Source organism: Prionailurus viverrinus, chromosome A2 (assembly GCF_022837055.1).
Source record: "Prionailurus viverrinus isolate Anna chromosome A2, UM_Priviv_1.0, whole genome shotgun sequence".
Taxonomy (NCBI): domain Eukaryota; kingdom Metazoa; phylum Chordata; class Mammalia; order Carnivora; family Felidae; genus Prionailurus; species Prionailurus viverrinus.
The window spans coordinates 63,019,302-63,043,628 of NC_062562.1; the positions used below are offsets into that span (position 1 = coordinate 63,019,302).

The window sequence follows — 24,327 nt, forward strand, 5'->3', positions numbered from 1 at the left end:
CGTAGAGTTACCATTTATTGTCGCGTGCGTGAAGGATGCACGCGGCTCGCCGATTTTCACCCGTTCACCCCTTAAGGCCACTGTCTATTGTTTTCTTTAGTGTTGCCATGTGTCGGATTTTCCAGCAGCCTCGGAAACCCCCGGAAGCCGTGGCGACTCTGCAGAAGGTGACGATGCTGGCTGTGCACCTGTTCCTCATCCTTGCAGGTGGGCTGCTCCTGGCCCCATGCCGACGTTCAGGGTTCGGCTGTCTGCGAGATGGCTGGGTTACCCCCGTGTGTCTGGTCCAGTGCCTGACTTCCGAGGCCCCCAGGTCCCCCACGTTCCCACCCATTGCAACTCTTCTCCAGCCAAGGCGGGTGGCCCCCACGCCCCCCAGCTGGGCTTTTGGTCTGCGTCTTTGCTCACAAAACGTGCATCCTTGTCTCCTTGACTTAAACTCCAGCGCGCCTGGGTGGCTCAGTTGGTTAAGCGTCCGACTTCAGCTCAGGTCATGATCTCACGGCTTGTGGGGTTTGAGCCCCAGGTCAGATTCTGTGCTGACAGCTGGGAGCCTGGAGCCTGCTTCAGATTCTGTGGCTCGCTCTCTCTCTCTCTCAAAAAAAAAAAAAAAAAAAAAGATCAAACTCTGGCTGAACTGTGGCCCCCAGCCAGAAGCACGGCCTCCCTCTCGGCTGGCAGCGACGCCCAGCAGACCTCGGTCACGTGCAATGTCTGTGCCCTCATTCCTATGCCTCCCTCTGCCAGAGGCGATGTTCCTTGAAGGCAGCAACCACGTCTTCACCCTCGGTGCCCATCCAGTGCCTGGCACGGAAGATGCCCCCTGAATTCCCAGGGTACTCTAGCCCCCCCGCGCTGATGCCCTAGAAGCCCCCCTTCCTGCAGCCGTGTGTTAGGTCCCTGGGAGCAGGACCCGGTGCTCATTCGGTTCCGCCTCCGCGATGCTCAGCACGGTGGCTATAGTCCTGCGCAGCTCGGTATTTATCTTGTAAATGAATTCGCTTGGGTCTTACGATCCCCTACTGTTGTGAAATCCCTGCGCGGACGTTGTGGGAACAAAGGCACCAGGTTCTCCCAGACTTCGCGAGGTACGTGGGCGGTGCATGTCACAGCGCTCCTGAGCCCAGGGGCTGGATCCGTGCTGCTCCAGGAATTTGTCACGTGCACACACGTCACCAGCATCCCATGGCGGCTCCTGAACGGGGCCACACGGCCCTCCTCGGGGCGGTAAGGCCGGGGGGGTGGGGCAGCGGGTGCGGGACAGTCCAGGAGACAGGGCCCAGCCCCGCCCTCTGCAGCTCTGTCTCCGCAGCAAGGCGGCAGCCGGTGTTCATCACGCGATGTCACACCAGGCTGGGTGTCGCTGTCCCCGAGAACAGCACAGACCCCAACTCCACCCCCACGGAAGTGGAATCAGGCCGAGTGGGGCACACGGTGGGGGCGGGCGCTTCAGATCGAACGGGCCGAGTCTGAGTCCAGCTCAGCAGGTGCCAGCGGAGCAAGCCTTCCAGAGAGTGGGAACCAGGCCCAATTCAAAGCTCACTTAGGTGGCGTAAATAGAGCAGGCTGGGGACACGGGTTGCCACATTGGGCCTTGCCTGCTGTGGGTGTTGACTCGTGCGAGGCCACCCCTTACAGGGCAAGTTGAGGATGAAAAACGGTAATTTTGGGACCCACGCAGGCATCGTTTACCCTAAGAAACATGGAAAAGGAATGTATGTGTGTGTTGGGGAGGAGGTAGTGAGACATCTGGTGGGTAGATGTCAAAGAAACCCAGGTGTCATGTGCTTTAATTCTTTTTTTTCTAAATTTTTGTTAATGTTTACTTATTTTTTTTGAGAGAGAGAGAGAGAGAGAGAGAGCGTGAGTGGGGGAGGGGCAGAGAGAGAGAGGGAGACACAGAATCCGAAGCAGACTCCAGGCTCTGAGCTGTCAGGGCCTGATGCGGGGCTCGAACTCGTGAACCACAAGATCATGACCTGAGCCGAAGTCGGATGTTCAACCGACTGAGCCACCCAGGTGCCCCTTTGTTCTTCTTTTTAAAGAAAATCTCTCCTCCCAATTAGAGATGTTGCAAATATCGGCAATTTTGTTGAATATGAGGCATTAGATACCCAGGTACGCCTTAGGACGGGCACCAGATGTCTTTGGCACGGGGAAGCATGCCCAGGTAAAACGCAAATCCCGTTTTCTTCTGCAGTCCGAAGGCTTCCCTGACGTTGTGCCCAGCCACCTGCAGACATGTCATTATTCTGACATTTCTCAGTCAGCCAGCGTGATGGCTTTTAAGTGAACTGAACGTTCATTAGCAGCTAGATTTATATTGATTTTGTCCTTCTGCTTTGTAGCTGCCAGATTAATACAGCATGCCTGAAATTACATTAGCGACAGAATTAATTTTGAATTTTTATGTTTCGAGAAAACTCTGGCATGCCTGAGTCCCATTCAGACTGTCGCTCCCATTTTTTCCTTACTGAACTGTCGCTCCATGTATGGAGTAGGAGGGCAGTGACAGGCGGGGACCGGGGATGTGCACCAGCCAGTGAGGATTTGGGGTGGCAGGTGGGGGGCCACAATGGGCACATGGCTCCTTTTCCATCACACAAGGGAGTCACACTCGGATCAGGTCCTGTTACTACTGAAAATACAGTAGTTATTTGCATGTCAGAGAATTACGTTCAGGGTCACCACGAGGAAGGCCGTCATTTTTGTCCTCTGGATCTCATACTCGAAGTCTGTTAGAAGCGTCTGCATGAGGACAGGGCATGTGGCCTGATGGGCTCATAGACCTTAGGGGGAGTAAGTTGTCTTCTTTGATCTTCGGTTTCCCAAATTGGCAGACTGGGGCCCAGGAGAGTCAGGGGGGCTGCCCAGGGCCTGGGAGTGAGGAAGTCAGGGCCTCTCTCCTGCCGAGGAACCTGTGGGACCCAGAGGAGCAGAGGGGAGAGGTCCAGAAAAGGGGGGCGGGAATGCAAAGCCAGAGCAGGGTCTTCCAAAGTGTGCAAGAGCTGGGATTAGCCACAGGAGCCATCAGAAGGGCCAGGCCTACAGCAGCGATCGGAGGGCTAGTAAGACTGGGCTGCAAGCTTGGTGGGAGAGGCCCAGACAGCAGTGCCTTGGAGAGCACACTGCCGGCCGATGTCGGATGCAGGGGTGGGTGCAGGCAGATGTGACAGCCCAGCCTGTCATCCCCAACCTGCACCTTCCAGAAATGCCAGGCCTCCGTCCTCACCTCTCGCACTTTGTCATTTTTTTTTTTTTAATTTTTTTTTCAACGTTTTTATTTATTTTTGGGACAGAGAGAGACAGAGCATGAACGGGGGAGGGGCAGAGAGAGAGGGACACACAGAATCGGAAACAGGCTCCAGGCTCTGAGCCATCAGCCCAGAGCCCGACGCGGGGCTCGAACTCCCAGACCAGGAGATCGTGACCTGGCTGAAGTCGGACGCTTAACCGACTGCGCCACCCAGGCGCCCCATCGCACTTTGTCATTTTATAGCAGGAAACGCAGGACATAGTCCTTGCCTAAAGTCCCACACAGGCAGTGAGTTCTTTCCTGGAGCATTCGATGCCCTCCTAGGTCTGGATAACATAACCCCTGAACATGCTGTTATGTCTTCTCCAAAGCAGAGGGGCCACTTATCTTCAGAGATAGATGCTGTCGTGTTTAATGGTGCTGTACCCCTTTTGTTCTGTATTTTAGTGAGGGATTGCTTAAGAGACATCGTTTACGTTTTGTACAATAGGGAGATCTCTTTTCAAAATCTGAAATAGCGAGATCAATGAGAAAATAGAAACAGACAAGGCATTCATGTGGTTGCTTGTAAAAGCAAGGCTGGGTATATTCTTCTATTTTTAATTAAACATTTTTTTTAATGTTTATTTTTGAGAGAGAGGAGGGGGAGATTTTGAGTGGGGGATGGGCAGAGAGAGGGAGAAACAGAATTGAAGCAGGTTCCAGGCTGTAAGCTGTCAGCACAGAGACTGACCCAAGGCTCAAACTCACAAACTGCGAGATCATGTCCTGAGTCGAAGTCGGATGCTCAACCGACTGAGCCCCCCAGGCTCCCCAAGACTGCGTGTATTCTATGTGGACTGCATTATATATGGAGTTGGCCCTTGAATGATGAGGGGTGGACATCCACTCCTCATGTTGTCGAAAATCCACATATAATTATTGATTTCCCCGCAAAATTAACTACTAATAGCCTACCTTTGACCAATAGCTTTAACATAAAAGGTCAATTAACATGTGTTTTGTATGTTCTGTGTATCATACATTGTATTCTTTTTACAGTGTATTTATTTAAGTACTCTCTACGTCCAGCGTCCAGCATGGGGCTTGACCTCACAACCCTGAGATCAAGAGTCCCACGATCTACTGACTGAGCCAGACGGGCAGCCCCTTATACGTTGTATTCTTGCAGTAAACTAAGCTAAGAGAGAAGAAAATGTTATTAAGAAAATGCTAAGGAAGAGAAAATACATTTGTAGTGCTGTCCTGTAAAAAATGCGTGTGCAAGTGGATGGACCCGTGCAGTTCAAACCGCTGTTGCTTAAGGGTCAACCATAGTTCAAAGCAGCTTTTTTAAAAACTGCTTTTGACAAACAACGTCATAATGTAAGAAGTAGGACCGAATTTTTTGCCTAACTTAAGAAAATAGAAAAGATTTTGCTACTCCTGACAACGTATTTTATTTTGCATAATGAGCTATTTTATTTTGCATAATGAGCAAGGTGACCATATTTACCAGACATCTACTAGGCGCACAGGTGTGTGCTGGGGGCCGGCAATGACCTGAGACAAGACATTCAAAGGTCCTGCTAGGTTCTCTGCAGCGTGTGCAGGCGGGGGCGTGCCTGAGGCGGGGACGTGCGTGAGCGGATGTGCCGGAAACTAGACCTGCAGGAACCAGGGACGTGCGCGAACAGGGATGTGCACAGAGCGGGACGTGCGTGAGCGGGACGTGTGCAAGCCAGGAACATGCACAGCTGGGGACTCAGAGGGGACTCAGAGGGGGTCAAGGACTCCTGAGGCAGGAACTCTCACGGGCAGGGTCAGGAGGCATGATTCACCCTGCAGGAGGTGCAGGTGGCTTTGGGAAGCAGGTAGGAGCACCAGGGATGAGGGGGACAGAGGCGGCCGTGGCTGCAGAAGGCTGTGGATGCTGCACCAGCCTTTGGGCAGATTCTTACTGTCGACGCAACATGAGCAAATCTTTTAGAAATTGTAAAAAAAAGGAAGGAGTTTAGTTCGAGCCCACGTGAGGTCAGCTGCCCAGGATACACTGTCTTCACAGAGAGGAGCGTGCTCCCGGGAAGGAACATTTGGTGCAAGTCGGGTATGTTCTTTGTTACATGGAGAGTTCATCAACAAATCATCATCAGGAAGGATGTTCCAGAGAATTACAAAGTTTATCTTATGCTTTTAGTATATGCAAGGTTGCAGGCTTTGGAGGTGTGGGTACTTAGGGAGATTTTTAATTTTTTAATTTATTTTTATTTTTATTTTCAAGAGAGAGAGAGAGAGAGAGGGAGAAAGAGAGCACGAGAAGGGAAGGGGGAGAGAGAGGGTCTCAAGCAGGCTCCATGCTCGATCCCATGACTCTGGGATTATGATCTGAAACCAAAGCAAGAGTTTTTGACACTCAACCACCTGAGCCACCCAGGTACCTTATGGGAGATTTTTAGTCTTTATTAAAATTTTTTTTTAATTTTTATTTTTGAGAGAGAGAGAGAGAGAGAGAGAGCGCAAGTGGGGGAGGGGCAGAGAGAGAGGGAGACACAGATTCCGAAGCAGGCTCCAGGCTCCGGGCTGTCAGCACAGAGCCCGACTCGGGGCTGGAACTCACAGACCTCGAGATCATGACCTGAACCGAAGTCGGACGCTTAACCGACTGAGCCACCCAGGTGCCCCTCATTTCGAAGATTTAAGAAATGTGGATGAACTTGTGATCAATTTGAGTCTTTCAGAGATGGCTCGGTGGGAGCAGCTGTCTGGGGAGAGGATCGTGCCCTCATGATGTGGCTGTGTGTTTCCTCTGGCAGAAAACCCTTCCCTGACGAAGGACATCATGTGTGCTGCTCTGAGCTGCCAGCGAGGTGGGGCATGGCGTGTCCTTTCACCCGCGCTACAAGCGGCTGCCTTGGCTCACGGCCATTACCAGGTTTGTCCTCTGCCACATGTCCCGGAATTTCACGTTCATCCCGATTGGCCCTGCGAGGTTGCGTCGGGCGCTAGGCCGTGGGGTGAGCCCTCTCCTCCCCTTCCCACCCCACCCCTCCCCTCCCCTCGGCTTCTGCCAGGGCTGTGCTGGGGCGAGCCCGTGCACCCGTGAGCGCGGGCCGTCCCCGTCCCACAAGTCTGCACACTGGCTCTTGAACAGCAACTCGTTACTGACCAAATTCTGTGAACGTGTGTTAGAATAAGTTATGTGAAAAACAGAGGTTCCTCAATTCCTAACGATGTTAGCGTGCTGTTGAGTCTGTTCTCCTGGAGACTGCCCATGTGGGCTGTGTCCGACTGGTGGAGGTGCCCCACCGGAGGGGGCTGCTGTCCACCTCTTCTCAGTTCTTTAAACAAATTTTTTTTAATGTTTATTTTACTTTTGAGAGAGAACGACAGAATATGAGTGGGGGAGGGGCAGAGAGAGAGGGAGCCACCGAATCCGAAGCAGCTCCAGGCTCCGAGCCGTTAGCACAGAGCCCGACGCGGGGCTCTGTTGCATCCACGCGACTCCTGAAACAGAATGCTACGGGCACCAGTGACAGTTGCAACAAAGTTTATTACAATGAGAAGCAAGGCCAACTGATCGGGACCAACACTCTTGATAAGAGTGTGGCCCCGAACAGCCGGGGTACAGAGTTTTTAAAGCCGATCACATCGTTTTATCATTATCTGGGAACAGAACAGATAAACAGTTCCCAGATGAGTTAGAAACAGTTGCCAGATAAGTCAGAAACAGTTATCGACAGAAACAGTTATCGAATGAGGTGATCATTTTAGACTTTCTGCCGCTAAGTTGCAACCAGTGGATCTCCTTGACCTTGTCTCTGATGCTCTTTTTTGAGCTTTTGTTTCCTTCATTGGTAAAGCCTGATTCACAAGAGTATGAAGTATGATTTACAAGAGTAAAAGCAAGGTTGTTATCTTTTGACCTTCTGTGTCAGAACAAAGTTGTTATCTTTCAAGCTAAGCGTTAGCCCTACAGTACAATTTAACCCTTACAGCTCGAACCCATGAACCGTGAGATCGTGACCTGAGCTGAAGTGGGACATTCGACTGAGCCACCCAGGCGCCCCCACCTCTTCCCAATTCTGGGTTCAGGGATGTCGTGCTGGTGGCTTGAGCTAGCCCATGGTGACACCATGTACACCACGGAAATTGGCAAATTCTACGAATAAGATCTTTTTACCCAGGGAGCCAGTTATTAAACATTTACGAGCCCGTCGTGGGTTTTGACTCCTGGAGAACATGCCAGGACCGGAAACTTCTTTCCTTCAAGTGCTCATCCTGGACGCCATTTATCACTTGCGTTCTCCAGTGACGCTGCTTTAACATATGTCCAGTGGAAGCTGGATCATCACCCCGAGTAGAGAGAGGGGTGCTCTGGACAGGCTGGAGGAAGTGAGGCTAAGCCCCAAACCTGGTGACGACGTGGAAGGCCTCCCTCGCTGAGGAGCAAGAGTCCCGGGCCCTGCGTCAGGCTCGAGGAGGGGTGACGTGTTTGGGAAGCCAGGGGGCTTCTGCAGAGATGACGCCTTGGCGGCCCGTTGATTTATTTAGACCCTCCACATCTTATATGCGCCTCCTGCAGGTCTTTGTCCCATATTAAATGTGGATCCATAACAAAAAAACCCGACAGCCGATTTTTGAGTGCCGAGTGAAGTTTGCAATCATAGAACAAGGCCAGAACCGCCAGCATTCAAAGCTGCCTCAAGGATCGGGTTTCTAGTTCCAGTTATCAGGATTGTCCATGGTTCTGGCTGGAAACGGCGAGGTCCGTTTTGATAGAGAGCCGACGTTCCTGTCTTTTGTGACAAAAACAGAATTTTGCTTATCTCAGGATGCCAAAGCCTCGAGGACAGATCAAGGTTTTCAAGAGCCTGAGGCTTTTAGAATTAGAAATGCTCTCCGGCTGGGGTGTGAAGTGCCCTGTGCCCGGCAGAGGTGAGGGAAAGGTATGGAGCTATTTTTAGCATCCAGGCATCTGATGGAATGGAACATTCTAACACAGAATCGCCTCGGGGCCAGGGGACGTGAGAGCCCTGGCCAAGTCGATGAGGCCAGGGTTGGGGGTGCGGCCCCACGCCTTCTTTCGCTCATGCCCCTCAGTGGTGGAAAACAGCAGTCAGGGGGATCAGAATTTACATTAAACTATGACGCAAGCGCCCAGTGAGTCCTGACATGGAGAATGTGGCTGGGATCCAGCTTGGATAGGGGGCTTCCTGCCCTCTCCCCAGATCTAGCCCTTTGGAACCCCCCTGGGCATCATTGCCTCTGCACAACAGACGGAGTTCACCTCGCTGACCAGCAACTGTGGGATTACAGACCTCTTTAGCTAGAGTCTGGCTCTTGTGCTTGGTCGCCTTAGCCTGTCCCCAAAGCACAGCCTCGCGAATGTCAGCCTCAGCTTTTGTCCCCGACACTTCCTGCGTGGAGTGTGGGGTGTCTGTGATGAAGGAAGCCAGAACTTTCCTTCCAGTGTCCTTGCTGCTGGGGAGGGGCGTGCACTTTCCTTTCTCTGCAACCCCCTATATATCAAAATTATTGCGTTGTTAAATTTAAGAATAAAATCCAGAACAGGAATATTGTAGATGAGTAGCATTACGTTTCATGTGCATAAAATTACAAAGTATGAACTAAGGATTCTTTTGTAAAAGGGAAGGCAGCCCTGTGCAGCGGATTTTCTTCAGCCCACGTTCTCAGAAGTGAGTTGTACCCATAGTTCTGACCTGGATGCATCTGTGACCTGTGTGCTGGGAAGAGGGGCCTCCACGGAGGAGGGGGATATTGAGATGGGGTCTGGATGTCCATCCACCTTGCAGATGCTCTGCTCGATGGCTGTCTGTCCTCTGGGTTCCTCCCCAGGATGCAAGCCTCTGGGAGGCAGGGGATTTGTGTCCTGTGTTCACCACTCTGGGCTGGTGCTCAGGAGGGGTTTTCTGAATGGGTGAATGATTGAACCGTTCTATAAGATTTCTGTTCTAGCTTCATTCCCAGATTGATGGGGAAAACGTGAACTGGGAAAGGGAGCCATGATCCTGGGCGAGTTAGTGAAGAGGTGCCGGGTGTGTGGTGGTCTGCTGGCTGGGTCGGCTCCCCCGGGATGCAGGTCCCAGGTGCTGTGCTGCTGGTGGTGGTGGTGGTGGTGTGGATCTGGGTGCTCTGATGGTGTATGAGTGCTCCCAGTGTTATGTGTGGGAGTGCTCCCCGGTTCCATGTCTGGGATTGTTCCCTGGTGTCCTGTGTGTGAGTGCTCCCTGGTGCCCTGTGTGTGTGCTCCCCAGTGTTCTTTGTGAGTGCTCCCAGTCCATGTGTGTGAGTGCTCCCAGATGTTGAGTGTAAGTGCTCCCTGGTGCCCTGTGTGTGATTGCTTCCCAATGCTGAGTGAGTGAGTGCTCCCAGGTCTGAGTGTGTGAGTGCTCCTCTGTGTGTGCCCTGTGTGAGTGCTCCTTGGTGCCAAGTGCAAGAGTGCTCCCCAAGGCTGTGTAGATGCTCCCAGGTGCCCGGTGTGTGAGTGTTCCCTGGTGCCAAGTGTGAGGGTGCTCCACAGTGCCATGTGTGAGTGCTCCCCAGGGCTGTGTAGGTGCTCCCAGGTGCCCGGCGTGTGCGTGCTCCCCTATGCCCTATGTGTGAGTGCTCCCCGGTGCCAAGTGCGAGAGTGCTCCCGGGGCTGCGTAGGTGCTCCCTGGTGCCAAGTGTGAGGGTGCTCCACAGTGTCATGTGTGTGAGAGCTCCCGGGGCTGCATAGGTGCTCCTTGGTGCCAAGTGTGGGGGTGCTCCACAGTGCCGTGTGTGTGCACACGTGGGAGTGCTCCCCACTGCCTTGCCAAGTCTCGGGCCCCCAGGCAGATCCTCACGGCTGCGCCAAGCGACTCCTGGGCGCAGGTCCCTCTGCCTCCGCACACAGTACTCTTCACATGTAACTCTCCCTGGAACGCGTGTTTCTTCGCGCTCTCCGGTCACCTGAGTGATCCGTGGTTTCCTTTGTGAGAGCAGCTAAGGTGGGTGTGAGGGAAACGTGTGGAAGCTGTGGTCAGCAGAAATCTCATGTAAGTGTCGCTTACCTCTGGTCCTTTCTTCCTGCAATTGCATAACCTGGGGCCAAGCTTCCACCATCAGGAAGGGTCGCGGGATGTAAATACAATATAAGAACGCGAACACGGTGCTGGCGCTGTGATCGACTGACACGTGGTGGGATTTCTGTGTGGGGGGAAGGTACGGACCAGCCTGTGTGTCTTAACGCGTACTTACGCACGTGCAGCTCTCCCGTGTCCGTCACAAACTGTTACATAGGAAAGAAGTTTTGCGTTTTTACCGATTTATAGGGATTATTTTAAAAGCCTTTTTTATGAAATGGTCTCTTGTGAAGCTGGTTAACGTTCGTAAGAAGACGCTGAGATGACCAAGGACTCCTGGAGTCAGGGTCTAGATCAGGGGATTCCATCGAGCCCCTGGGAGTCCTGGGAGCACCTCCCTCGCCGAGGGGAAGATCGGGCACTTTCGGGCTGCGCTGCGGACTTCAGGACAGGGCAGACCCAGCTTTTACCCACTTGATGGATGGACGACCACATACGGTTTCTTCTCAGTGGTCGGTTTTGTGGCTGGGAATTGTGCAAAGTGTCAGTTTTCAAACCAGGAACAGACTCCAGGAGGCCAAGTGCCAGGTCACCAGCTGGGCTGTGCTCACACCCTGTTAGGCCGGGGAGGACATGCCCCTTGCCTGGAGGGCCGGTGGCAGAGGAGGGCACAGAGATGGTCCCCTGTGGCCCAGCCACTGATGGCAGTGCGAGGGAGCCAGCAGACATGCTCGCACGTGCCCTGTGTCTGGTGCTGCATCTCCCGAGGCCCAGGAAATAATCACACGCCGTACCCGGGGTGGGGTGGGGGGGCGGGGGGAAGCCCACGTTGATCCGGGAACTGGACGGGAGCCCTTACCAACAAGTGTGTGTGTTTCTAACCACATCCTTGCTGTTTTCTAGGAAATAGAAGAGACATGGTCCTCACCCCTCCAGCTGGACTGTGAAAGTCTTAGCAGGAATCTTTCCAGCACCCTGGTGAACTTCAAGGCTAGCCTGGAACACGCCACTGACCAGGACTGTGAATGCGAGCCGGTGCTGGACTTGGCCCGACAGCGCGTGCACACGTATGTGCGAGCTCAGCCCCGTGCCTTCCCCGTGCTTTCCCCCGCCTTCCCCTGCCTTCCCCCGCCTTCCCCCACCTTCCCCCGCCTTCCCCACGGTTTCTTTCATAAAGATGTCTCAGGACCTCAAGGGGCGGCTGGGTGGCTCGATCGGTTGAGCGTCCACCTCTTGATTTTGGCTCAGGTCTGACCCCAGAGTCATGGGATTGAGCCCTGAGTCAGGCTCTGTGCTGAACGTGGAGCCTGGTTAAGATTCTGTCCCCTCTCTCTCTCTCTCTGCCCCACACCTGCTCTCTCTCTCTTTTTACCCCCCTCAAAAGAAAAAGATGTCTTGAGTTTCTAAGTTATGAATCTCAGACAATAATGTGTACCACATACTATGAATATGCATATTAATACATCAAAGTTTTCCATGGCTTTAAGCTAAAAACATTTAAAAAAAAATTTTTTTTCAACGTTTTTTATTTATTTTTGGGACAGAGAGAGACAGAGCATGAACGGGGGAGGGGCAGAGAGAGAGGGAGACACAGAATCGGAAACAGGCTCCAGGCTCTGAGCCATCAGCCCAGAGCCTGACGCGGGGCTTGAACTCACGGACCGCGAGATCGTGACCTGGCTGAAGTCGGACGCTTAACCGACTGCGCCACCCAGGCGCCCCTAAAAACATTTTTTTAATGTTTATTTATTTTTGAGAGACAGAAAGAGAGAGAGAGAGAGAGAGAGAGAGCAAGCAGGGGAGGGGCAGAGAGAGAGGAGAGAGAGAAACTCAGGCAGGCTCCAGGCTCTGAGTTATTAGCACAGAGCCTGACGTGAGGCTCGAACCCACGAACCACGAGATCATGACCTGAGCTGAGGTTGGATGCTTGATCGACTGAGCCACCCAGGTGCCCCATTCATGACTTTTAAGTTTTTAATTAATTATTATTATTATTATTTGAGAGAGAGAGAGAGAGAGAGAGAGAGACAGACAGTGTGAGTGAGTGTGGGGCAGAGAGAGAGGAGAGAGGGAAACTCAGGCAGGCTCCATGCTGAGACGAGCCCAACATGTGGCTCAATCCTATGACCCCTGGGATCATGACCTGAGCCAAAATCAAGAGTTGGATGGTCAACTCACTGAACCACCCTGGAGCCCCTATTATTAATTTTTAATTAAGTCATGTCTACACCCAACGTGGGGCTTCAACTCCTGACCCCAAGATCGAGAGTTGTGCACTCCACCGACTGAGCCAGTCAGGTGCCCCCATAACGTTATGTTTTCAGTGGTGAAATATAAGAGCGGCATTAGCTCAAAGGCTAACTTTATTGATGATCGAGATTCTAGATCAAACGTTAGAGATTACAATATGGTATCAAATGCGTTTTATAAGGGCCACCCAGGTGGTTCAGTGGTTGAGCATCCAACTCTTGATCTCGGCTCAGGTCATGGTCTCACGGTTCATGAGTTTGAGCCCCGCGTTGGACTCTGCACTGAGCCTGGAGCCTGCTTGGGATTCTCTGTCTCCCTCTTTCTCTGCCCCTCTCCCCAGCTCATGCTCTCTCTCTAAAAAGAAAAATAAATTTAAGTAAATAAATAAGTGAATACGTTTTGTAAGGGCAGTCACTGATTCCTGAAACTGCTTTCCTATTGGATTAGCCTTGTTCTGCGTCCTCTACGTCTGTGCCCCTGGAGGAGGAGCTCGGACACTTTGTATCCTGCAAATGACTCAGAAAGAATGATGTTCACCTGACTCCTTGGGGTCCCAGCTTCCTACGCATTCCGTGATCTATCCTGTCTGTTGTTTCCATCAATGCAGAGTCATTCGTGGCACACCCTTATCCCCCTGACTCCTCTCGCCTGGCAGGGGCCCCGAGGGGACGTTCCCGGAGCCACGATGGTGTCAGGCATTCACACTCGGAGAGCGTCAGGGGATGCGCTGTGTCTGATTATCTGAGGAAGCTTGTGGAAAAGTGATGCGATCCAACTCCTCTCCTGGGAACAGGAGCAGTGTTATTCACTGTTGTTTCCGGGCTTTATTTTGTCTAAATTAGCTTTAATTTTGTGCCATTTTAGGTTGGCCCAAAGCCTCGAGGAGACTTGGTTGTCAGGGAATCCCGTGATGGCCTTCTTCAGGAATTTCACAGTGACCGAAGGTAAGATGGGGTGCCTCCAAGTTCGCATCCTTAAAGATTGTGTTTTCTCACACAAATATGTTCCTAAGATACAACCTACAAAGGGGAAGTTACTGTATGTGGGAAATAATTCAGAGCTTGGCTTCTCTGACATATTTGGGGTCAAGAAGGAAAGTCAAAGTCCTAAAATCCTAGGGACCAAAACCGGGAGCGGGAAGGATGAGAAACTCCCGTGGTCTGGGTTTCTCCCCGGCCCTGCCTCCCTGGACAAGCCATTCGGTGTCTGTAAGTCTGTTTTCTGTCTGTTTAGTCTGTATAATTCATAACACCTGCGAAACAGCAGCATGGCCCATGTGGTGAGTTTTGGAAAAATCCTCATGCGATCCTTCTCTTGTTAAAAAAAGCGGGATAAGTAAATATGTGGACAGAGTTTCCTGCAGGCACTGTCACTGTCCCCTAAGAAAAACATCTTTCTGGAGTAGACCCTAAAATATACAAGTCTTAGAGAGAGGAGTCATGTGAGTGGGGAGAGACCTTGGGTTTGCCTTGGGTTTGCCTTGCCTCCAGTGTGAATGATCCGGGCTCCGGAGGACGTGACTTTGTCTAGTGTTTATCATGAGCTGGACAATCCTCACTGCGGTCTAGTTATCGATTCTCGTTTTCACAGTTAGCAACAGCCCAAACATTTATCGTTATAGAATTCCCTTCCCTTTGATTATTTTTCAGATGTCAGAGTCAAAGATGTGATGCGGAACGTCTCCAAGCTCACCAGGGAGCTCCAATCTTCCATCCATATCTCAAACGAGACCATCCACACTGTTCTAGAAGCCAGCATCTCCCATTCGCAGGTGCGGTGCCCCTGTGTCTCTGCCCACCGAGCCGGCCACTATCCCTCGGGAGGGGGTGGGCCACTGCGCCAAAGGGCTGACTGGAGGCGGGAAGGGGTAAGAGGCCAAGCTGGGCGCCAAAGAGCATCACTGGCGATGTCAAAGCCTTGGGGTCTTTACTTCTACAACGTTGCCTTCTTGAGGTCAGAAAGGCTAAAATTGGTGATGGTATTCAATCCAGTTGCTCCCAACCTTGATGCACGACCCCCCAGGGCAGCCCTGCTTGGTTAAGTAGGGGTTGCACATTCTTAAAAATGTACAAAAACAAACACGTAGAAAATTCTAAACATCAGCTGTGCTTGCCTTTAAGTTGAGAATAACTTTCTGTGCTGACTGCGTGTGGAGGGCTTGGCTTATCGGTGCAAGCAGCTGGGTAATGAGCTGTGTCCCATCCCGGGTGGCTGGGATGCAGGGTCAGCGTGCACAGGGGGTACAGGGAGGGCCGTGCGCTGGCTGATGCTGGGTGCAGCTCGTGCACAGAGGTGGGAAGAGTGTCGCCCATGGCTGGGGTCACAGGAGCCTTTGGTGGCAGTTTTCTGAGATGCCCTTTCAGGCATTTCCAGCTGGAGGTTTACTTCCTGTTCTAAGAACCTTCTAGAAGCAGTAACCATGAAGATGGCTCTCCAGGGAATGTTTCTGTTGACAATTAGCTGGGCCCCGATAGACATTCACTTTCATGTTGATTCTATAACCAGGATCCAAAGGCAAGCCCGGACAGGTGGCTCCATCACGGGCACGCCTCATCTTCCTGCGTGTGGCAGACATTGCCAGTTATATACATTCTGGGTTTGTGGCACCCCTGCGTCCCGGGAGTCTGTCGGTGACAGTTTTCCAGCAGTGTTTGCTCACTTCATGTCTCTATTGCATTTTGGTAATTCTCACGATGTTTCAAATGTGTTCACTATTATTGCATTTGTTACGGTGACCTGGGATCCGTGGTTACAACTCACCAAAAGCCTATTTGGTGGTTAGCAGTTTAAAAAAATTTTTTTTAATGTTTATTTATTTTTGAGAGAGAGGTAGAGTGAGAGAGAGACAGAGAGCAAGGAGAGGAGAGGCAGAGAGAGAGGGAGACACAGAATCCAAAGCAAGCTCCAGGCTCCAAGCTGTCAGCACAGAGCTCAATGCGGGGCTCGAACCCACCAACCATGAGATCATGACCTGAGCCGAAGTTCGACGCTTAACCAACTGAGCCACCCAGCCACCCCGGTGGTTAGTGTTTTTAAGCAGTAAAGTATTTTTTCACCAGGAAATGTACTTGTTAAAGACCTAATGCTGTTGCACACTTACTAGGCTACAGTGCAGAGCAAATGGAACTTTTTTGTTCCCTGGGAAGCCAGAAAAATTCATTTGACTCCCATTATTGTGATGCTCACTTTATTGGCAGTGGTCTGGGACCGAACCCGCAGTATTTCCGAGGTGTGCCTGTCATTCAGAATTAATCTGCAGTGAGAAAGACCTAGGTTAGAAGCTAGGAACCCAAAATTCTAATGACAGTATCACCAAGTTCCTTAGGGTGAGTCTTGGAAAATTCCGTTGCTGGAGCTTGTAATGGGGGGTATGGAGCAGTGGCCACATCAGTTCTGGTATCTGACTAACAATGCTGTAAAGGGAAGGGACCGGTTAGCTAGCTTCCGGGGTCCCTTTCAAGTTCTTACCATACTTGGGTTTGGGCTCAACTGTTTAGACACCTTTTTTTCCCATTGGCGTGTAGTTGACATTTAATATTCAGTTAGCTTCAGGTGTATAAGGTAGTGCTTTGACGACTGTATGGATGCTCACGGTGATGAGTATTTCTCAGTGGTATTGACTGTTTTCCCTATTCTGTACCTGTTCATCCCCTTTGCCCATCTCGCCCGTCTCCCCACCCGCCTCCCCTCTGGCAAATGAACAACAAAACAGAGAGAACAGACTTCTACGTAGGGAGAACAAGGGCTGGGCCCAGCACTTTGGGATGGCGGCTGCCTGACGAAGCCAGCAGCCAGCAGGTGTCACTGGTGCTCTATCCTGGGAGTGCCGGGCCCGCCTCGTAAGGCCATCTTGCCGTGGACGTGGTTGTGGGTTGTGCAGGGTTTTACGTTCACGTGTCCTCCTCCGCCTCACTGACAATGACAGTCGTGGTCGCACCTAAGGAGCTGGACAGGCAGGTGACTCGGAGGTGTGCTGAAAGCTCGCGTTTCTGCTGTTCAACCAAACATGAGGTGCATGCTTCACTAGCTCAGAGTATCCACAGACCCACACGTGTCTCCGGACCCTAGGTAATGAAGTCACGTTTGGTGAGGGGACGGCACTGTGGGGTCTGGTTCTTTCTGGACTGTCAGGCAGATAGTATTTTTGGCAGAAACCTCCATGTCTTGCTCCCTGGACTCATCTCTCCTGATTTCAGTGTTTGCGAGTTTCTGACATCAGAGTCTTGGGTGGCCCGCAGGGAATATTTGTCAGTGGCACGAGAGCCCTGGACAGACTGCAAGAACCCTCATTCATTCATTCATTCACTGAAATTTTCCCTTCCACTAGGTGTACTTCTCAAAGTGCTAGGGGAGAGGACGTTCTAGAACTTTCTATGGCAGTGGCCCACATGCTGCACATGCAAGTTCACATGTGTGGGTGAGCGGACAGCGTTGGGGTCAGGTGGGAATGATGAGAAACCCCCGGCCGTGAAGAGCCGTGTGGGAGAGTCTTAAGCTTGGAGATGTGGACACAGGGCTGGAGGCAGGGAAGCTGGAGAGGAGGCGCTGATCCCAGGCCTCAGTTCTGGCTCCCAAGAGCCTGCTGGGGGGCGCCCGTGGGCAGCTCCCCTCCCCTGTGGTGCTGCATTCTTTAACACCAGCAGATCCCATTAAACCGAGATCCCAGACTTGGTGTGTGGGACCCCTGTGTCCGCCTCGCCCGCCTCCATCCTGGGCCTGGATTCCCTCCACCGGCCCTGTGGGGTTCCCATGTATTTTATGCTGTGATGCCGCGTTGTTGGCTTCGAGTCAGTGGTCACTTCCTTCTTTGTATTCAGCCAAATTTTTATTCTTTAAAATTAGAAATGAGGTCAGAGTCAGGACCCAGATAGATTGAGAGAGAGAGATCAAAGGGTCTGTCTACGGTCGATGTCCATTTGCTTTTTACCCAAAAGAAGCAAGCGCATGAGGACAGCTGGGGAGATGGGTGCTGTCCATGGTCCTTGGCAGATATCTTCCTCTTGGGGGTGTTCTTGTCGGGGAAGGTGGAGAGGGGACACTTCAAGAGCTCCCGTGTCTCTGGGGCGGCTCCGGAGAGAGAGGGCATTCTGAGACTTTTTCTTTCCCTCAGGCAGAGAGGCTGGGCCTCAGTGGAACTGGCCCGGTGTACCTCTCGCTCGACGCTGGTTCCCTGGGCACTGTTGACAGCTGGCAGGCACGGTTTGGGAGCACAGAGATTCCTTATGGGAATTTAGCCAATATAATTCTTCTCCTTTGTTGCAACACACGAAGTCTGTCTGCTGAAAAGCTGCAACAGATCGTTCTTGGCGTTGCTTACCCCAGAGCAGACCCCAGTCAAAATCTGCTTCTTTTGCGGGGAGCCTGGGTGGCTCAGTTGGTTAAGTGTCCGACTTCAGCCCAGGTCATGATCTCGAGGTTCGTGGGTTTGAACTTCGTGTTGGGCTCTGTGCTGATAGCCCAGAGCCTGGAGTCTGCTTTGGATTCTGTGTCTTCCTCTCTTTTTGCCCCTGCCTCGCTTGGACTCTGTCTCTCTGTCTCTCTGTCTCTCTGTCTCTCTCTCACACACACACACACAGAAATAAACATTAAAAACAAAATTTTTAAAAATCTGCTCGTTCTGGCAACTGCTCCCACCCCAGAGAGAAAAAAATAGTAACGTGAGTGGAGCTGAGGGTCTCTGGCCCATGTGCAGGATTTTGGCCAGGTGTCTCCTAGAAGACATGACCAGCTATGTGGGGCATCTTACCCTGGAGGCTGAGTTTCCAGCATTTTCCACAAGGGACCCCATCTCTGTGTTGTGAGGCTGGGTTTATGCTCCTTTTCATAACCTGAGACATTCCACCATCTCTAAAATCAAAAGTGTCACTCTCTGCTGCTGACGGGACACGTCTCTGCTGCTTACACACATGTATTTTCAAACCTGCTTCACTGGATTTACGTTGATCCCTGCCCAAGTGCCTCTTGCTAGTTGCAGTCAATTTTTCTAAACTGCAACGCATTTTTAATCCTGGCTTTCCTTCGCAGAGTGTCTTGTTGATCTCGCCTTGCCCGTCACAAGGGACAGGAGCATATCTCGGTATTTTTATTCAAGTCGTGAATGCAGGAGGGTGGCCACACCTGTTTATCAGTTTGTCTGGGCTCTTAAATCAGCTGCAGCATGTAACCTGGGGTCCTGGCATGTCCTAACCTCATAACTTTGCTGTCCAAAGGAAAGAATTCTTGGGGCGCCTGGCTGGCTCAGTGGATTAAGCGTCTGACTTCGGCTCAGGTCATGATCTCACAGTTTGTGAGTTCGAGCCCGCTGTCGGGCTCTGTGCTGACAGCTCAGAGCCTGGATCCTGCTTCGGATTCTGTGCGTCTCTCTCTCTGCCCCTCCCCTGCCCGCACTCTGTCTCTCTTTCCAAAATAAACAAATATAAAAGTAAAATAAAAAAAAAAAGAATTCTGTATAGACGTGGCTCATTTGACTCTCCCCACGTGGTTTGTGGCCACGGCCATTTTCTTCAAGAGTTCCCAAATAGCCCACGGGTCAGAATGCATCCAAGGGACAGACCCTGCCCTGTGGTGGTGATTCCTGAAATCTGCTTTAAGAAATAAAACTCAGGTAGATTTCATTTCCTCCGTGACTTCCTAAATAGTGTAGATGGTAGACCCATTATCCTGTGGAGTCTGGAGAGGGGAAATGTTCTGGAAGTGGAGCCAGCCAGCCAGGGGGAGCGGGGTCTCCCGTCCGGACCTGTAGCAGGACTGGGCCCTGCCTCAGTGGGCAAGGGGGGCCATTACTGCTGCCCTAGGGGCCAGTCTGCGGTTCGAGCAGGGCAGAGATAACCCATGACATCAGTTACTGGGAGAGCCGGGGTCAGGGCCCAGCTGCCCCCAGGTGCTCATGCCTGTCCGTGGCTCATAGCTCATCGGCGGTTGAGCAGGTCTGAGCCCTGCCACCCCTGTCTGTACGTGGAGCATGGAGTTTCCACCCTCTGCTCTCATCTCGCTGGTGGCTCCACCGGCACAACTTTGACACCACGGACTCGCTTTCCCCGTTTCTAGTCCTTCTGCACCACGGACAGTGTTTCCTTTCTGGTTGTAATTAGGCTGAGAGCAGCAAGTCTGAGTCTAGAACGGTCAGCCGGGCAGAGTCCAGGCCGTCCCTGGGGCGCCCCGGGCTCTCAGCGCAGGGACCTGCCCGCCGCCACCCCCACCCCCCCGTGGGGCCCTCCCCTCCCCCCACACCAATGTAAAGCAAGAGCATCGGCACACCGACGTCCCTCTCCCGGATAATTGGCCAGTCAGCCTGAGTAGCACAGATGAAAGACGCCCGTTCCACTTTGACGAGGACTCGGGCGTGGCATTTCCAGCCCAACAAAAGTGTTATTTTTGTTTAACTCCCCACCTGCTCCCACCTGCTTCTGGTGTCTTCCAAGCAGGAAAAGTGGACTTGGTGAGATTCAGGAAAGATAAAGAGTAAGGTCTGGAAAAGCACAGAGAAGTGGACGCAGATATGCCTCAGGGCAGAGCTCTCATGTGTAGTCGTTCTGTGACAGGGCATGGGACCTCCACGTTTTGGTTAAAGAGGCGTATGCAAGTTTTTTAATGTTTATTTTTGAGAGGGAGAGAGAGAGAGAGAGGGGCACAGAGAGAGAGCGAGAGAGAATCCCAAGCGGGCTCTGCACTGTCAGCACAGAGCCTGATGCGGGACTCAAACCCACCAACCCTGAGATCAAGACCTGAGCTGAAATCAAGAGTTGGATGCTCACCTGACTGAGCCACCCAGGCACCCCAGGTTTCCACAATTTTTAAGATGTATTTTTGCTCTGGGACAAATTCTCCGAGATGCATTGATTGTGACCCTCCCTGGGGGCCACGGGGTGATACATTAGATGGGAGCCAAGACCAGGCTCCAGAGCAGACCCCAGAGGGGCTGTTGTTGGCTGGTTCTGGTCGATGCTCACCCGAAGTCTGGGGCACTCTGGAGTCGTGGGCTCCAGTGCATCCCATTTTCAAGGAAAACTTCATAGAGACTCCCAGCTCGTGGAAATGATGGAAGAGAGGCCACCCCCCAATTAAGGCAAATGGTGGATGTCCATACTCCAGCTGTTCCTCCTCTTGGAATGTAACCCCCTTCCCATAAAGGCAGCTACCCTCTACCCCCATGAGAGCACATTTGAAAATGGTGGCATTAAGGAACCTTTCTCAAGTTGTGTCTGGATCCTACATGTCCCTTATGAAGAAGGGCACCTTGTTTAAGTAGGTGTGAAAACAATGTATCTCAGAGATTCAAAATGTACATCAGTGATAAATGGAGCATCTGGCCATTTGTGCCAGAGGACCCAGGAATATTTGGTCAAACCCCAATTTAACGGTTGCCATGAAGGTATGTTTTAGATGAGATTAGCATTTACATCAGTAGACGTTGAATAAGGCAGATCAACCTCCATGGTGTGGGTGGGCCTCGTCCAATCAGTTGAAGGCTGTAATAGAAAAGATTTTAGGTTCCCAGAGGAGGAGGGAATTCTGCCTCTAGGCCCAAGCTACAACTCTTCCCTGGGCCCTCAGCCTCCCGGCCCACCCTTTGGATTTTGGACATGCCCCTCCACAATCATGTGAGCCAATTCCTTACAACACCCATGTACACGTCAACGCACATCCTATTTGTTCTGACTGATAAACCTGATTGATGCAATCTTCGGTTTCCTTTTTTTTTTTTTTTTTTTAAGTTTATTTATTTATTTTGAGAAAGCAAGAGAGAGCGCAAGTGGGGAAGGGGCAGAGGGAGGGAGAGATGGAATCCCAAGTAGGCTCCACGTTATCAGTGCAGAGCCCGACATGGGTTTCCAAGTCATGAACTGTGAGATTATGACCTGAGCTAAGACCAAGTGTCCGATGCTTCACCAACTGAGCCACCCAGGTGCCCCAACAATCTTCTATTTCTTAATGGTTTTCCTGGGCTCTTTATGGCACGGTATGAAGGCGTCTGATGAGGTCTGCCTGCTCTTGAGGCTCCTAATAAGTGAATAATGGCTTCTGCTGGCAAGGGTCTCACTTGGCCTGAATGTGCCATAGCAATTGGAGGGAGGCATCGTGGTATAAACACACATGGGAAGTCCAGTTTTGAAATTGGGCTTTACACCTTGCCCTGTTGTGAAGGTCACGGCTGAAAGCCGTTTGCAAACGGGGTCGCGCCTCGGAGCCCCTCGCGGAGGCGTGCGGCTCTCGTAAGCCAGACGATGATGTGAGTGGCCCTCAGCTTCTCCTCTGAATGTGGATGCTTTTCCTTTTCAAAAACTTACCACAAGCTTGGACGTCTGGTTTTCGTTGTGGAAAGGGAGGCGGAAGAGAATGATTTTCACACCGACAGTTGAAGAGCGAAGGGTGCTTGACTGCAAGTGTGGATTAAGGCTCCATGTCAGAGCCTCGGGGAGGCAAGGGTGGCATGTGTGGGCCCCGAGGGGCGGAGGGTGGTTGGTCCTATGGCGTGGCCCCACGTCAACAGAAGGGGCAGATTGTTTCAAACATCGGAGAATCATGTGCACATTTTAGGAGAATGTCCGTTTGGAATGCTTGAAAGCACACAGAGGTTTGCGCTGTCGGCAAATCCTCAGCCCTTGTGGGGGGCGGGCTGTGGGGGGCTCCTCGCTGAGAAAGCTCCATGCCTGGGGGCTGCGCCTCCGAGGATGCTCCCTTCTGACCCTCCCTCTCTGTAACAGGTTCTCTGGAGCATCCTCGCGGTGGCTTTGTCCGGAAGGTGTGATCTAGACGCCCTTCGCCTGCTACTGGCGTTTCCCGAGGACGGGAAGTCGGCGTCTGCGGTGCGGGAAGTGTGCGCCCTGCCCGGGCCCGAAGTGTATTCCCTGATTGTGTCCATGAGTCAGAACCTGAATCTGCGGAGTTTCATTTACAAAGTAAGGGGGGTGACCATGGTGGGGGGGGCTGACATGGGAGGCATTGCATCTGCAGAGGGGGCCTGCCACGCTGCCTTGGGGGCCTAGCAAGGTGCACACCCCGCCAGCCTCCGCCAGCCTCTGTGTCTCCTGTGCAGTGACTCTGGGAGGGGTGGCTCGAAGCAAGGGGTGCCCAGGAGACCTCCCAGGGGGCCCCTGGAGTCAGTCCTATCGGGACATGTGGCACAGCGGTGGTGGTGGTCAACGTGGTCAGCACAGAAGGACCAATAAGGAAAAGCCCTTCCCCATGTGGGGATCCTTGGGGCTGTGAGAGCCACCCCCGCGAATCAGGAGCTGCTCCCACCCCTCCTTGGCCTTGGCCTTCTCTGCCCCATTATGTCCTGAGACCCACAGCCTCTGTCCTGGGAACGTCATGTGCCCATCTCTGCCAGGCCCTGGTCACTTGGGGAAGCAGCTCATTACCTGACCCACACGCTCCCGCACATGGTAGATGGGACAGTGTGTGAGGGAGAGGGTTGACTGTGGATGGTGAGCACGTTAACCCGGGGGTGCCCTGGTTAACCTCCAGTGACCCCCCCTGTGTGGACGGTGAGCACCACTAACCCAGGGGTGCCCTGATTAACCTCCACTGACCCCCCTGTGTGGACGGTGAGCACCACTAACCCAGGGGTGCCCCGATTAACCTCCACTGACCCCCCTGTGTGGATAGTGAGCACCACTAACCCAGGGGCACCCCGATTAACTTCAGTGACCCCCCCACCATGTGGATGGTGGGCACGATAACCTAGGATGCCCCCATTAACCTCCAGTGACCCCCCCCCCCCGCCGTGTAGACGGTGAGCACAGCTAACCCAGGGGCGCCCCCATTAACCTCCGCTGACCACCTTCTGGGCTCTGCCTCTTCTAGAAGTTCTTTGTCTTCTGTCCTCCACTGAGTCTTACACTTCCAGAAACTTTGCCTGTGCCCTTAGGGACCAGCCTTGCTCCACGTTCCTCCCCAGGGACAGATTTGCCGACATCTGGGCTCATCAGAGGTGACACAGGTGTTGACAATGGCAAAAGTGATTCCAAACTGGGGGAACGGCTTTGGGGTCAGGAAAAGGGGGGGTTTGCCTTCCCAGCCTAGTTTCTTCGTGGTCCCCCTCCCTCTGCTGGGTAATTGTTAGGTTACACACGCACACACATTCATAGAACAAATACTTTCAGATCAAGTATATTTAAAATGCACAGGCAGGAGGGGGGCGCCTGGGGGTCTCAGTCCATTAAACGTCCGACTCTTGGTTTCGGCTCAGGTCATGATCTCACAGTTCATGAATTCGAGCCCCATTTGGGCTCTGTGCTGACAGTGCAGAGACTGCTTGGGATTCTCTCTCTCTCCCTCTCTCTCTCTCTCTCTCTCTGCCCCTCCTCTGCTCGTGCTCTCTCTCCTTCTCAAAAATAAATAAATAAAAACCTAAAAAAAAAGAATTGTTTTATTTTCACTCTTAAAATATCCACTTTAGGCATCTCCAAGATAAAGAGAAATACTTGGAAATTGATTTTAATTAAAATTTTGTTTAATGTTTATTTTTGAGAGAGAGAGAGAGACCGCAAGCGAGCAGGGGAGGGGCAGAGAGAGAGGGAGACACAGAATCCGAAGCAGGCTCCAGGCTCTGAGCTGTCAACACAGAGCCCGACTTGGGGCTCGAACCCACAAACTGCAAGATCATGACCTGAGCTGAAGTCGAAAGTTTAACCGACTGAGCTCCCCAAGGGGCCCCCGATTTTAATTTTAACAACAGATTGTATTTCTTCCTGGTTTACGTTTGAGCATTGCTGGCGTAATCGAGGGTGTGATGAAAAGCTGAACCAGGTGCACGCCAATGAAGAGGACGTT

The 24,327-nt window shown here is 52.2% G+C and overlaps 1 protein-coding gene across 9 annotated transcripts in view; it reads left to right on the forward strand.

Annotated features, from left to right (window-relative positions):
* The window catches only part of ABCA13 (ATP binding cassette subfamily A member 13), a 395,893-nt gene that overhangs the window by 99,819 nt on the left and 271,747 nt on the right, over window positions 1-24,327 (forward strand). For all 9 annotated transcript variants that reach the window (XM_047839515.1, XM_047839521.1, XM_047839537.1 and 6 more), the window contains 6 exons: window positions 101-207; window positions 6,049-6,167; window positions 11,206-11,369; window positions 13,417-13,496; window positions 14,202-14,323; window positions 22,257-22,451. In XM_047839515.1, coding sequence (XP_047695471.1) covers window positions 101-207; window positions 6,049-6,167; window positions 11,206-11,369; window positions 13,417-13,496; window positions 14,202-14,323; window positions 22,257-22,451 — 787 coding nt within the window. The remainder of the gene's footprint in view (window positions 1-100; window positions 208-6,048; window positions 6,168-11,205; window positions 11,370-13,416; window positions 13,497-14,201; window positions 14,324-22,256; window positions 22,452-24,327) is intronic.